Genomic DNA, 15,855 nt, shown 5'->3' with positions numbered 1-15,855 from the left:
AATGGCTCTGTAATACCACCATTCAGCATAACTCGCGAAGAAGCCGCAACACTAATGGTGTAGATCAAACGAGACATCCGAGTACCAAAGCCCACAGTAGACATAAGTTCTGCAATGAAAGACCAGTCTAAATAATCAAAAGCCTTTTCTAGGTCCAATTGAATCAATACCACCTCCTGATTAGAGTGCCTTGCATAGTCAATGGCCATTTGCACATTTAAGACATTATGCAAAATGTTTCGGCCCTTAATGAAACCATATTGAAGAGGATGCACAATGGCAGGAAGATGCTTATGGAGCCGATTCGCCATTACTTTGGAAAAGATTTTATACATAGAACCCATCAAAGAAATTGGTCACCAATGTTTCAACATAGACGCCGAAGGAACTTTTGGAAGCAATTTGATAAGTCATTTCCATGAAGAAGGCACGAACCTCGTTTCCCAAACCTGCTGAAACATAGCTGTCAATGGTTTCACCAGTCGGGTAGCAAAAACCTGAAACAATTCATTGGTGAGACCATCCCAACCGGGACTTTTATCCTTGGGAAAGTGTAACAAAACATCCATAACCTCCGCCTCACGAATATCTATCTCCAGAGTAGTTTGCATGTCATGTGGAACCTGATTGCGGACCAAATCATAGAAAACTAGGCGGGCATGGGTAATTTGGTCAGAAGGTGAAGGAGTAGAACCAAGAAGGTTTAGAAAATAATTCCTACACATATTCACAATAGTCTGAGGATCAATGACCATTTGACCTTCTGCATCCTGGAATCTAGTCATATTCTCTCGAGCAGGAGATGCATGGAGAGCTCGAAAGAACTTATGAGTCTGACAAGCACTATCTTGCAAATTCTCAGTCAAATTTTGCAATTTGGCCTGCTGATAAGATTTCAACTGAAACTCTTTAATAAGATCAGCCAAATGCATAGCCAATGACAGCAGAAATACATCATCTGGAGTCTCCACCAGTAGAGAACGAATCAAAGCTAGTAATTCCTCCGCTGCTTGTCGACATTGCCGACAAAGAGAGGCATGATGGATCCCATACTGCCGAACAACCCGCTGCACATTAGAGCACAATCGTTCAAAAGAAGCATTGCCCTCAGAGGAAAAGTCCAATAAAAACCTATCAATCAATTGCTGCATATAACCCTGAAAGATTGAATGCTTCAAATAAGACGAGTTGAAACGCAAAGGGAGTCTATCCAGAAATCACTTAAAAGGTGAATGGGGTGAACAAGCATCTCAAGCTGTAGAGGAAAATGGTCCAACAAGGCATATTGCTGCAACACTTTCATTTCCAGCATCTCAAGAAGAAAAGCATCATCCTGCATGATGTACATGCGGTCCAACCACGACCATGTAGTTATATACTGCGCAGAATGAAAAGTAAACCTTGTAGAAGAAGAGTGTAGCCATGACCAAAGATCTTGCTTAAGTACGGCAAGAGCAAACGCATTCCACACACGGCTTTCCAAAGCGTCCATCACCGAATGCTCCGATATGGACTATGAAGGATCAACACACACATTAAAATCCCCCATCAAAAAACCCCGTCTGCCAAGTGACAAGGAGGTCTACAAAGTATTCCAAAGATCCCGGCGGGATAAAGGGTCATTTGGAGCATAGAGCCCAAGTAACCATAAGATCTCTCCTTCAAATAAAACTTCAATCACCACAAAACGACCATATACATCATTTTTAATAAGAACAGGTTGATATTTCTCATGTACAATCATAAGCACACCAGAATAATGTATGGCATGTGTCCCTACATAAAACAAGCGAAACCCATGGCAATCCACAACTTTTTCTGCTTCACCGTGACTCTTGTGCTCAACAGCACACAAGATAGCCCACTGATTCTCATGCAATAAACTCCACATGGCATGTTGCTTATTGCGAGAACAAATGCCTCTCACATTCCACGTGGCTATCTTCACGTGTATTAAAAAAAAAGAAAAAAAAAATCAGGAACGAGGCAAAGCTTGCCTCGATTTAACCTTTTCTACTAGAATGTCAAGGACTCCCTCATCCAAAAAATCAGCTAACACGGTAAAAGAGTTTTGACGGCCAAATTTAGAGGTAGACGGTGTATCCACTGTCTTGGGAATGGAACAGGGATAACGACGATCCCATGGGGTAATCACGTTACCTCTAGCATCAAAAGCCAACTTAGCAGGTGGGCCCTTCGGACCATCCGTATATACTTTCCTAGTAGGCTGATTGCGAGGAGCAGAAGAAACCATAGCATGAGTAGTGTGCTCTGAAGACAACATGTCTTTCTTGCGCATATAAGTACGCAAGGAATCTTGTGAAGCATTAGGCACAGTATCCGGCATGCCAGCATCAAACCTTTTACCTTTTTTGGCACGTACATCTACCCAGTCATTGTCACGGCAATCCAAATCCGGAACATGTTTGCCTTTATCCAAAACTTTAGGTGGCTGGGTCGCATCCTGCGACGGAGCATCAAGCACCATATCTTCCATGGGAGGCAAAACATGCTCAACATCTGAAGTCGGTTGCTTCACTCGACATTCGGCCATAAAATGCCCCAATTTTCCATACAAAAAACAATGCCCTGCAAAGTTACCCCATTTCAAATGAAAGTGCAAAGGATACATGCCAAAGCAATTAAGACGTAACCAAGCAGGCCTTTTCCGAGCAGTGTCCCATAACATACACAAACGGTTACGATTCGTGGCCCTTAGGCTCAGGGGAACCAAAACAGTGCCCACAACAACCATGGCATCCTTTAACAGTGGCCAATAGACAGCGGACAGTTTTCCACTTCAACCCACACCGGGCATTCATGTTAAAGCAAGCGCTAAAAATCTGCCATTGGGCGCCATGGCACAACATGGACCAAACGGCGATCAAAGAACAATGGCAATTTAGTCAGCAGATCGGCACAATGCTTCTCGGATTTCAACAGCACCTCATAAAAGTCTCGGGACCCAACAAAAATCTCTTCAACACACTCCCCTTGTAGTAGACTTTGCAGCCACTAGCGGATATAGGAAAGCACTGGGATCCTACCAGTGAAGAAGAGTATAATAGCACGTTCATAAAACACTGAGAATGAACGCAAAACATTTTTAGGATCCACAGTGACTTCCAGAACATCTTCAGTTTCAAAGTCAGAAAATGCTTCAATGATTATGTTGAACATAATCACCAAGTAGAGTGTTGGCAAACTCCAACAAATGCTCCCAGTCAACAGCCTGAGAATCCACAGAATCAGAGGCAACTTGAGCATAAGAACGTTCCTGATGATCCTAATGATCCATTGTATCTTCCGAAGTATGCTTGGTGTGTTTGCCCGCAGGCTGGAAGTCAGGTCCAAGGGGCATCTCCTCTGTGTAAGGAACCATATCCTCTGGTTCCTCTGTTTCAGAATCCGAACCAAGGGCTCCCACCGTTTGGTCAATACAGTCCATGTCCAGACCAGCCATGTTTATCACCACTTTAACAACTCTCTCTCTCTCTCTCTCTCTCTCTCTCTCTCTCTCTCTCTCTCTCTCTCTCTCTCTCTCTCTCTCTCTCTCTCTCTCTCTCTCTAAAAGGACAGCTCTAAAAGGGGAAAAAGTCTACCTGGAGGATGACCTCACACCCGCACAGGTGGCACACCGTAAAGAATGCATGTCACAGATCCTGGAGGCTCGCAAAGCGGGAAAATGGGCAATATACAAAGATGGTCGGGTCATCATCACAGATAAGCGCCAATGACGGGGCGCAGCCTATGAGACCCACCTGAGTTTTGCAGTGTGGAACTGCAACGGAGCTATGAAAACAGATGCAAGATTATTCCAAGAGACCTTCACCAGCAAGGACATCGTCCTCTACACAGAAACCCACCAAAGCCCAGGCACCTACTTACCAAAAGTGAGGGGATATAGATGGGAGACGGCATGCCGCCCTAGAGCCCGAACAAAAGGAGGGACCTGAGGGTCCGGAGGGGTGGCTCTGTTGTACAGGGAGGAGCTACAGCCCATGGTGCAAGTCATGCGGAAAGATGAGGAAGCCCGGTTCATGTGGATCCGGATACACACGGATCGCCCCTGAGACATATACATGGCAATGTGCTATTTCCCACCAGCACACTCCCCATATGCACCACAGAAGGGCCAGTGACCATACCTACCACTGTACGAAGATATCATGCACTACTCCAGCTTGGGGGATGTCATGTTGGCTGGAGACTTCAACGCACGCACAGCACAAAGGCAGACCCCCTTCTTCGAGAGCGAAGACCACATGTACAAAGAGATTGCACCGGAGGAGATAGGACTCAACCGGGCATCACAGGACACAGCTGAATGCACCGAATATGGCGAACACCTACTGGCGTTAGGGGGGGCACACGAACTGGCCATCCTCAGCGGTCTCGACAGATGGCCCGGGTCGGATGCCCTCACATGCTTCCCACACAAGCGCGCGGCCAATTGCATCGGACGGGGGGCACATGGAGCACCCACACAGAAACTGGGAGCAAGCACAGTGGACTATATCCTCGGCCCTCTATCACTTATCCCCGACGTCCAGTCCTTTAAAATATCACCCCGCCCACTCACAGTGGCTGCCGACCATGCATACCTGCAATTTGAAATAACTGCAGGTATGACCTAACCCCCCCAGCAAGCAACCCCCCAAGATTCCCCAGGTACCACTTTACCAGGCTAATTGCGAGCGCATACTCCGACCATCTCTATTGGAGCCTGCAAGAAATGAACCCCCCACGCACCCCTGGAGGAGGTCACAGCACAGTTGGTGGGCACACTACACACCTCGGCTGCCAAATACTTCCCCCACACATCCCCCTCCCCCTACCCCACCCCTCCGAACAAGAATGTCCGACAGAATAGCTGGTACGACGCAGAGTGCAGGGAAACCCGGCTCCGTCTTCAACAGGACGAAGCACGGGGAGTACACACGCATAAACAAGCACGCTTGATCTTCCGTCGCCTAGTGCGACGAAAGAAACGAGCCTACCTCTCCAAAGTGGAACACTAATTCTACCAGCTATTCTTAGGACAGGACAGCAAAGAGGCATGGAAGGCGTTTCAGGAACCCCGAGCCCAGACGCCCATCACCTGTCCGGACACTTGGCACGCATATGCAACCTCACTATACCAAGTACCCAAGCAGCCCCAGCTACCCCGGCCCCCAGGGAGCAGGCCCGGATCATCCACATTCTTCAGCACGGGGCGGGTTCGAGACGCCATTGATAGACTCCAAAATGGCCGTGCCCAAGACCACGAAGGCTTGGTAGCAAAGCATTTGACCCATGCTAGAGACATACTGGCACCTCTCCTAGCACACATGTTCAACAGAGCCCTATGCGAAGGCTTCCCAGCCAGTTGGTCAGCCAACACCATAATACCTATCCTGAAGGCCGGAGACCCCATGGTTCCCACGAACTACCGAACAGTCATGGTTGGCCACGTACTGGCCAAGCTCTATGGATCCATACTGGACCACGAGCTGAGCAAGTGGGCAGAGCAACACCAACACCGAGCAGTGGGACAAGCAGGGTTTAGGAGGGGGTTCTGCACCCTTGACCATATCCTCACACTGAGAGCCATCATAGAGGAGGGCAGAGCACATGGAAGACGGGTGTACTGCTGCTTTGTGGACTTCCGCAAAGCCTTTCACACAGTCCCATGAGCGAGGCTCACGCAGAGACTACAAGAACTGGAGGTACCAACCGAAATACGATGGGGGATACTGGCATTATACGAATCGGTAACGGGCCGAGTTCGGGCACCGGGAGGGCTGTCAAAGGAGATCACTAGCACCATCGGAGTCAAGCAGGGATACCCACTCTCGCCCACCCTATTTGGCCTCTACATTGATGAGATCTTAGAGTACATAGATAGATTGGGCGAGGAGGGATCGAGCCTAGGAGGGACACTGATACCTATCTTACTATATGCGGACGACATAGTCCTCATCTCCAGCACACCCGAAGGGCTACAGCGCCAACTGGACGCACTACAGGCCTTCTGCCAAGACAAAGACCTAACTATGAACCTGGGGAAAACCAAGGTCATGGTGTTCAACACGTCAACCCAATGGCTCCGACGGTTGGTACCCCCCTTCACATACGGCAGAGAAACCGTGGACGTGGTCCAAAGATACGTCTATCTGGGGATTACATTCTCTGGACCGAAATTTACCCTGAGAAAAGCCGCGGAAGATAGACTAACCCGAGGCTATGCAGCCCTCGGGTCAATGGAGAACCAATGTGTCCGCATACAGTTCAAGGAACCCCGGACAAAGCTCTGGCTTTTTGACACCTTGGTCACACCAGCCCTCCTGTACGGGGCTCCCATATGGGGGTCCAATCTCTACCACACGCAGAGGGCCCCACAGGATCAGCCACTGCCTAAGGAGGAGGCCACCTATGAGAGATGGGAGCAGATGGAGAGACCCTTAATACTTATAATCTCACGGATGATCCGAAGCAAGCCCTCCGTACCACACGAGATCATCCGCGCAGAGCTGGGGGCACCGCCCCTCGTGGCTGAGGCCCTCTTCCAAACCGTGACCTTCTTGCGCCTAATATGGGACCTGCCTCGGCACCGATACCCCAAACTCGCCCTGAAGTCATCCAAACAGCTAGCAACACAAGGGGACACTGAGTGCTGGTATGCCCGAACAGAGACCTGGCTACGGCTCCATGGCCTGCACATGGACCACCTCCCCCCACGTCGGAACTAGGAACCAAGAAGGCTTTCTACCGAGAACACTTCCTACATATCTCCCCGGACGGCTCATCACCCGCCCAAGCTACATGGACACACACCTGTCTCACGGGGTCAAAAGTGCCATCGGACAGATCCGCACGTCCTCACACCAACTACGGGTCAAAACGGGTAGATACAGGGCCAACCCCCTCCCCCCAAAAGACCGAATCTGTCAACTTTGCCATCTCGAGCCACAGACAGAGGAACACTATATCTATAGATGCCCAGTGTACTACGAAATCCGAGGACGCTTCCACTGCCTATTCAGCGAAGGATTCGGACCACTCTCCAAGGTAATGGAATTCAAAGACCAGAGATGCCTGGGGCTCTTTCTACTGGAAATACGACGCCACAGAGACCACCTCCTACGAACCATGGAGCAAAGACAAGGACCCACCAACCAACGCATACTCAACGACTTCTACCAAACACCAGCTACCCTCCCCACCACCGAGCCCCCACCAGCCCAACCAGCCTCCCAACCCCCAGGGGCCACCTTAGAAATAGCCACAGCGAGAGGTAAAGCCCGGCGCCCACGCCCCGCTGGCCCCCGTCCCCGCAGAAGACACTGGTCGAAGATACAAGGGATACTACGCCGCCACCGGAGGGCCCTGCCTCGCCGCTTTAGCCTCTCCATGCTAGACTGACCCGTGCGGGACATCTTAGGATAAACACCCCAGGAGCAGTTCCACACCGCACTCGGAGTACCTCTAGATTGTATCTAGTCCAGATATCATTTTGTACCTACTCAATTTAGTTCAACATAGCATAAATGTTAGCTTCACTGGGACTTTTGAAACCTCCCAGACATTTGTATGCAACATTTTGGTCTCATAGGCCAACTTGGCCTGTTGTAGACGTTAATATAACTCTCTCTCTCTCTCTCTCTCTCTCTCTCTCTCTCTCTCTCTCTCTCTCTCTCTGTGGTCTCTTTATTCGTCATCAGCACCATGACTCGTGAGAAGCATGAGGCCTTTTATTTGCATCTGATACATGTGGAGAGGGACACAAGGAAGTCCAACTCCCACCATTGGACATGCAAGTATTGCAAGAAGCGCTATACAAGTGGTGCAAATCGGCTTCTCCAACATCTTTCCAAGACGGGGGGGCAAGATGCTCCATGCAAGGAGATCCCTCAAAACATTGCGGAGGATATTCTTGCCAAGACGAGAGGGGGATCCACAAGAGGAGGAGGAAGTGGCTTATCAGCACCAACTCCTATACCTACTAACGAGGAAGCATCCAATGCGGGCGTACCTTCAACCGATGCGGGAGAGGTCTCTACCTTTGGTGATGGGGGCTCCGCATCCGCATCCGGCTCTAGTAAAAGACAAAGAGTGGAGGCTCATACGGTGCCGGAGAGACAAGCATCTCTCTCTCGAGCTCCTGGTCATGTGCGTGGATCGGTTGCCTTTCTTAGAGAAATGCAACAACTTGCAGACATTGAAATTGCACGCACGGTGATTGAGTGCAATCTTGCATTCAATGTCCTAAAGCAACAGCAATGGAAGAAGATGGTAAAAGCCATTGCCAATGTGGGTCCATGTGAAGCATGGACCGGTGTCGCATACAATGATATGAGGACGAGAAAGATTGATAAAGAGAAGGAGAGGATTAATAGAGCCCTTAATCCTGTTCAGGCCGCATGGATAAAATATGGTTGCTCCATTCTCACCAACGGATCGAGGGATCGTAAGAAACGCGGCATCATCAACATACTCATCTCATGTCCACTCAGCACGTACTTTTTGTGAGCATAGATACCAGCAAGAGGGAGAGAAAAACAATGAGCGGATTCATCTACCGCCACATTCGACAAGCTATCATTGAGGTATACATTGTAATTTGTGTTTTAAATTTGTTTCACTCTCTTTCATTATGATAATATCATGATTCATAATTGAAATTTAATTTATACATAACTTGCAATTTGTAAATTGTGGTTATAGGTGGATCCCTCAAATGTGGTGCAAGTTGTTACCGAGAATGCATCGAATTGTCAGCGCATGGGCCGTTTGCTTGAGGCCAAGTTTCCTACAATTGTGTGGACTCCATGTGCAAGTCATTGTTTGGACTTGCTCTTGGAGGACATTGGGAAGCTCAAGTGGGTGAAGAGGGTGGTCCGCAAAGCTACATCAATTGTCACATTCTTCATGGTAAAGGTAAAGGCGCTTGTGATGTATCGTAAGCATAGCACACTTGAATTGAAGAAGCCTTCTTCAACTCGCTTTGCTTACATGTGGTTATTGTTGGAGCGCCTTTATGAGGTGCGGACTCCCTTGCACCAAACAGTGGTATCCACTCTATGCAATGAATGAGATGAGCATGAGACAAAAGAGGCCAAAGCCATGCAGCGCTTGTGGCTTAATGAGCAATTTTGGCAAAAAGTCCGTACCGTTGTCATTGTCGTGAGTCCTTTTATAGGGTGTTACATATGAGTGATTGCGAGGGGTCCACCATGGGCCTTCTCGTTCACTTCTTTAGAGCAGCATTGAAGGAGGCACATGCTTGTACAGTGATCATAGAGACACAGCGTGCACATGTTTTAGAGATAGCAGAGAGGAGATGGGCGTGGATGCATAAGCCCATCCATAGTTTTGCGGCATTGGTACATCCGGCCTACAAGTCACCAGTGGTCATGGATGATACAGAGTTCCGTTCAGACTAGCTTGCTTATTTGACTCATATCGTCCCTGTTGATGACCACAATGGAGTGCTAGAGGAGCTAGGATCCTATACAAATCAGAGAGGCCATGTGGCTTTTACTTCTCCCACTTGTTGGAGGAGAGAGTCACTTGTGAAGCCTTTATTTTGGTGGCAAAACTTTGGATACGCATTGGAGACCCTTCATCACTTAGCCATGAGGGTCCTTGCCCACGATTGCTCTTCATGTGCATGTGAGAGAAACTCAAGTGCCTATTCTCTTATTCACACAAAGATTCGCCATCGGCTTAGCACACGACAGTTAGAGCGGCTAGTCTATTGCCACACTAACTTACACATGATGAGGGCTATGATGAGCATGGGTAGTCCGAAGCAAGTAAAGTTTAAACACTTAACCATAACATTTAAAATTTGTTGTTTTAACTTTTAAACTTTGAACTTTGAAGTTTAAACTTTATACTTTGCAATTTAGACTTTAGCATTTACAATGATCAATCTTACATGCATCGCTGCATTGTGTAGGTGAATATTGATACATTCAAGCTGACGGGCGACACTCTTCTGAGTGTACATAAGGAGGTGGACGAGGAGGGGGAGACGATTTTTGCAGAGCTCTATAAAGAGCTTATAGCAGCAAATATTCGTGACACTCGCAATCAGGGTGCTCATGGGCAAGGAGTTCGAGTACGTGGTAGCAGGGGGCATGGTCATTCGACGTCCTCCATCATCGAGGAGGGGTGGTTCGAGTGGCTTGCAAACATACGTAAGGCGAGGCTCTAGTAGCTCACATCCTGTGCCTCATGATGACATCCCCCCCTTGCCTACACAGCCGCCACCTAGGGAGCCATCATTTGATGATGATGGTAACCTCATCAGTGAGGATGAGTATAAGTGTGTCTCATCATCACATGCCGAGGAGTCATCTTCATACTCTCTTGATGAGCACTCAGATGGTTCTGATGATGATGATGATAATAGTAATGCTTCATCATAGATTCACCATTCATATAACATAGGTCTCTCTTTTTTTTTTGTATCAGATATACTAGGCTGTAGTTGTATCGCATGTTTTGCGTAGCCCATGCAATCGCAATGGTCACCCTCATGTATTCATCTTATTCTGTAATGAAATGGCTATTTCTACTTTAAACATGTATTCTATGATCTATCATTTAATGATTTATGGTTTTGTTATTTAAAAAATCATCTTAATTTTTTTTCGTACTAATATCGTACCGTACCTTATAAAATCATAAGATACCAATTAGTACTGTATTTTATCGCACCGTACCATAACGTACCTGACAACTATGCCCTAATCCTACTCAATTTCTTTATAAGCATGTGCTTTGTCGTATAATTGTGTTTGTTATTTGTAGACGAATGTTTCTTTACATCCCAATGCTTTGCCCTTACCTTTAGTCTTTGCACACCTGATTCACTATCAAACTCAGTAAATTCATGCATGCACTTTAGATCTGTATTGTTGCCATAGAAAACCACCATTTAATTCATGCTTGAAAACAAAGGGCAATTGCTCTAATCCCTACAATATGCATTCCATTAGGTACTATCTTGAAGTCTCTGAATTTCTCCATGCATTTTCAGTAATAGGATGGTTGTATTTAAGCCACTTCACATAGTACAACTAATCCATACGCGCACAATGAACTTGTCACTTTCAACATTGAATCCTACCAATTGTACAGTATTCAATAATGCACTTAAACACTTTGACATACCAAACCCTTAAAAATGACAGCTAGCATTTAAGCCCAATTTCATAGAGCATTTGCCTAGACAAATGTCTTACATAGTTTCAATGCAATCTCACACTATTCCTCTCGTATATGAAGGGGTTTCTCCCTACGAAACTATGAGAAAATCACTATCTTCACAAGAAAGTTGTCCAAAAAGTGCACTAGGCTTGAGATCTCGAACCATAAGTACTATCAACTCATATTCCATGGCTAAAAACTACAATTTCTGCAACAAAGAAGAGAAGAATGGTTGTCTTCAAACTGATGCTTCTCAAATAAGACAAAAAGGGATCCAAATTACCAAGATCAGCTTTCTACATGAGTAACCAGCTAGTTCTTAATCCAATCTCATTTTTTATTGAGGGGTAATTAATTACTTGGTCATTCACACACTAGACCAAATTTAAGCTCAGAGCATGCTTTATAACTTAAGTTAGCTACTTACTAGGCAAAACTTTCAATGTAATCAATTCTAAGGTGCAGAATTTCAATTTACTAAAAGAGTTACTATTCATCTTGTCTCTTTTGCCCTATCCTTGTATCACATACAATGTATAATTCCATTGTATGTCCCAATGTTAAATCCTACACTGCTAGTGCAATGATCACCATTTTATTAAGGGCTAATTAATTACTTGGTCATTAATCATAAGTGAGCAGCTCATTAGACAAACTTAAGCTCAGGGCTTGCTTTATAACTTAAGTGAGCTACTTACCGTGCAAAACTTTCAATGTAATCAATTACAAGGTGCAGAATTTCAATTTATTGAAAGATTCACTATCCATCTTGTTTCTTTTGCTCTATCCTTGTACCACATAGCATATACACTTGTCCACTATATGCCTAGATCTTAAATCTTTCACTGCTAGTACAATGATCACCATTCTAAAAGCTAGGGATACCAAAATTAGAGTCTGTTTCTCAATTGTAGTGACACCTCCCCAAGGGAAAGAATGCCTGGAGTTGCCTCAATGGTAGCCCATCACCTTGCTATCAATTGCTTATATGGTGTTGGCCAGGATGATTGGCATCCAACTCCGCCCCATTCTCTTAATATCATTCAAGACACAGACAAGCTTCATCTAGGATTGGACAATGTATTCACTTTTTTGAAGATAGTGAGCTCAGCATAGTGGTCAACGGATAGCAAGCTCCTTCTAAACTCAAGAACACCTACAAAAGGATTGACCACGACTTCCTAGAGAACACCACGGCATGGCTAGGCTTCCCTTAGCAATGGATTACTAGGGTGTCTACACTAAATATGTCAACCACTAGTAGGGTGACCATTGGGAGGCGGAGAAACAAAGTTTCAGTTGGAGCAATCTGTCCATGAGTGCTGCCCACTAGTCCCTTACCTCTTTCTACTCTTTGTTGCAGAGCCCATCTCCTACTTCATGTGCTCAACAATTAGTGGCCTACAGGATCTTAGGCTCATCGATGTGGTAGGAGATATATAAAAGTAAAAATGTTAATTGTATCTCCTACTTCATGTGCTCAACAATTAGTGGCCTACAATATCTCACGCTCATCGATGCCGTAGGAGATATATAAAAGTAAAATACTTAATTGTAACTGGAACTTCTACCAAAAAGCTCAAGGACTCAAAGGTGCAGAATCTACATGTTGTGAAAGTGTGCAGCTCGAGGAGTGAGCAGGTGAGTGAGAGTGACAAATTTTTTGGGCGTACCAACAATGTGTTGGTACACAGAATAAAATGTATTTATATTTAGGGCACGTAAGGGTGCATTCACATGTACAACTAAATAATACATGACAGAGGTGAATAAAAGGACCTTTACACCCCAACATCTACAAAGAAAAGAAATATTGAAAATAAGTATCAATCATTACCAATTTATAAACAAGAAAGGGTACACAGCAAAAGGAATTCAATACTTGCTCAAGACTCAAGCTCAAAGCAGTGTGGTGGGAAAAGTCCAATAACTTTAAAATTGCTTCTCATCTAAAGAGGAAGATACAATGAGACATAGAACAACTGCCTACCACAAGATTTAAGACATTCAGAGGTATATGGGCAGAGATTATCCATGCCACAGGCAGATGGAAGAATATAATGTGACTCAGAACATATGAGGAGGCAAGAGGCATGCTAGCCATTCAGGATTCAGGCACCTTCCATTATCAAGGAAATCCTTCGTATTATAGGCACAATAATTGTTGTTTTTATATCCTTTGTACCAGTCACTCTGCCCAAGGAGGACACAGTCTGGCAGACGTTGATTCCATATTATTATTTCAACCATTTTTTTGGTTCCTTCTGTTTGTATTGTGCTAGCAATGTTTAGAGCTGAAAGGGTTTTGGAAGAAGCTTCTCTTCTCAGGAAACATATGCTCATTATCAAAGAAGGTATCAACTAAAATATCACTAATTCTTTGAAGTTTTTCAACCTGTTCCTATCCATGTCTATGTCATCAAACAGTCCAAGTTCTTACTTCTAACCCATCTTTCAAAATAAAGGAAATGGATTATGGTTACCTGAGCATTGAAGCCAAAAACCAACTTTGATGCTAGTCCATCCTTAGAATCAAGCATATGATTAGTTGATAATTCGTCTGGCAAAAAGCCAATTTCCATAGGAAGAAAAGAATACATATAACCAGGGCCAGCTGAAAAAAGGGCCTTTATTTGATCATAAGAAAGAGAATCATCAAAAACATAGACTGGACCAAACTGCCCACGAAAAGGTGAATGGTAAATTCCTGGCAAGCCCTCAAAAGGAGCCGATCCTGAAGTTTGAAGAGGTAACTTCCCACCAAGAGTGTTTCTTGTCAATGCCTCTTGAAATTTTGGATATCTGAGCAACCATAACCAACAACCAAACCATATCAAACAATACCATACAGTTGGCACCATATTTTTTAAACTCTTTGATTTGACAATAGTCCTTTTGAATACAATTGATAACTTGCATGTAGAAGAGCTCAGACGTGTCGTGAGACCCCTCTCCTTAAATGTGTGAAACGAAAAAAGCTTAAATCCATAACACTTAGTTATTGTCACTGTTGATGCTGACTTCTAATGGCCAAGTGACTTTCTATACTACAAAATGAATAGACAAGAAACTACCAACTAAAGCTCAAATACAAAATCACGTTAAAAGCTCCTTAAACAAGGTTCAATTATTTTATCTGCATCTGTGTTCTCACAGAAATTGCGGTAAGATAACATCATTAGCTATGGAATAAAATTAAAACCATTATGCATCACTTACTACTCATTCTCAAAGGCTCTATGGTGTGTAAAATACATAGTTCACTCGTGAAAGTCAAAACTTAGCAAAACTGACATTCACACACACTCCAGGATCAAGATTTCACATTTAATGGGGTGCTTGTGAAGGCAAAACAAACCGTAATGTTTCAGTACTTGTAAGACAGCCATCCAAATACACCTTCAAGGTGCCTCCCCCAGATAGTGCTCTTCCACTTGAATGCGCAATACAAATAAAATACCAACGCTTGGGCTGAAGGTGAAGCTTTACAACAAGAAGTTGCCTTTTCTGACTTGCACACTGCCAATTAACATTTAAACTGTCACAGCATTGCTCAAGGAAGCAAACAAAAAGATGTGTACAACACACGGACACATGTAGATCAAGAACTTTGAAACACAATCAGGTGATTTAGACTGGTATAAGGTGACCAAAGTAACACATTTGCAAAACTAATCTTCTTGAGCAATATAGCACAACCCTACAGTAAAATGATGATGATATTTGGAAGAAGTAGAAGTAGCAAAGTAACACACCTCTATAACTAATTTTTCCTTTCCAATTGCAGCAACATAGCCCTTGCCACTGTCTGTAGAGAAAGAGAAAAGGCTCATGAGCCTTTCAATATTATCTGCATCCTCGAATGTATCTACACGCATCCAGCAAGAGAAAGTGAATCCTTTCATACTAGACCAGCGTATAGATGATGTTACCATTATCCCCTGCACGATGGTCAGATGCACGAATGAGCACAATGGTTTAACAATCAAAATGCATACTTGGTTAGTATAAAAAAGAATTTATACAAACATCTATACCGAGTCTTTGCCACTGAACTCGAAGAAAACAGTAGGGCCCTCCTCTCTCAGCACCCCTTGCAACACACCTAGCAAGACTTTTTGGTGCTTAAACTTTAAAGCTTGATTAGGACTTCCTAAAAGAGAAAAAATCATGTGCATGTCTTTGCCAGAAATACTGTGGCGCCCTAGAGTCTCTATTAATATGGCTAGCTTTGACACCAAGTTCTCCCTTGACTCCTTGCCAAACCAATCCAAGAGCAGGCTCAGCAAACCAGCTTTAACACATGCAGTTTTGTTTGCTGTTGAATCCTCCAAGATCCGATGGAAGCTGCTTAGCTCAAATAGCTGCAGAGCCTCATCAGAACACTGCTAACCACACAGCAAAATAGTCATATTGATTGTTTTGTTTTTTATTTGCTTTTTCCTTTTTCTTGATATGGTGATTATCATAGAACCTCAATGAAACAACAAGAGCAAATTTTCCAAGACAAAACATTATGGATACAGAAAGTCAAAAGTCCAGTAACTGAAGTCAGTACCTGATGAAGTACGTTAAAAAATAGAGTAATGACCTCTTCATTCTGCATAGCATATGCCCAATGTTAGAAGAAAGTAAGAACATTCTGGGCATATGGTA

The 15,855-nt window shown here is 44.7% G+C and overlaps 1 protein-coding gene across 5 annotated transcripts in view; it reads right to left on the bottom strand.

Annotated features, from left to right (window-relative positions):
• LOC148041196 (binding protein) overlaps nucleotides 1–15,855 on the bottom strand; it is a 192,379-nt gene that overhangs the window by 82,891 nt on the left and 93,633 nt on the right. For all 5 annotated transcript variants that reach the window (XM_087677825.1, XM_087677850.1, XM_087677834.1 and 2 more), the window contains 5 exons: nucleotides 15,758–15,799; nucleotides 15,237–15,584; nucleotides 14,955–15,140; nucleotides 14,558–14,718; nucleotides 13,683–14,001 (listed from right to left, as the gene is read on the bottom strand). In XM_087677825.1, the coding sequence (XP_087533951.1) occupies nucleotides 13,683–14,001; nucleotides 14,558–14,718; nucleotides 14,955–15,140; nucleotides 15,237–15,584; nucleotides 15,758–15,799 (1,056 nt within the window). The remainder of the gene's footprint in view (nucleotides 1–13,682; nucleotides 14,002–14,557; nucleotides 14,719–14,954; nucleotides 15,141–15,236; nucleotides 15,585–15,757; nucleotides 15,800–15,855) is intronic.

The sequence above is a fragment of the Lygodium microphyllum genome, chromosome 1, assembly GCF_053477565.2.
Source record: "Lygodium microphyllum isolate KBCC chromosome 1, Lygodium_microphyllum_v1.1.10, whole genome shotgun sequence".
Lineage (NCBI taxonomy): Eukaryota > Viridiplantae > Streptophyta > Polypodiopsida > Schizaeales > Lygodiaceae > Lygodium > Lygodium microphyllum.
This window is presented reverse-complemented; position numbering and strand designations above follow the sequence as displayed.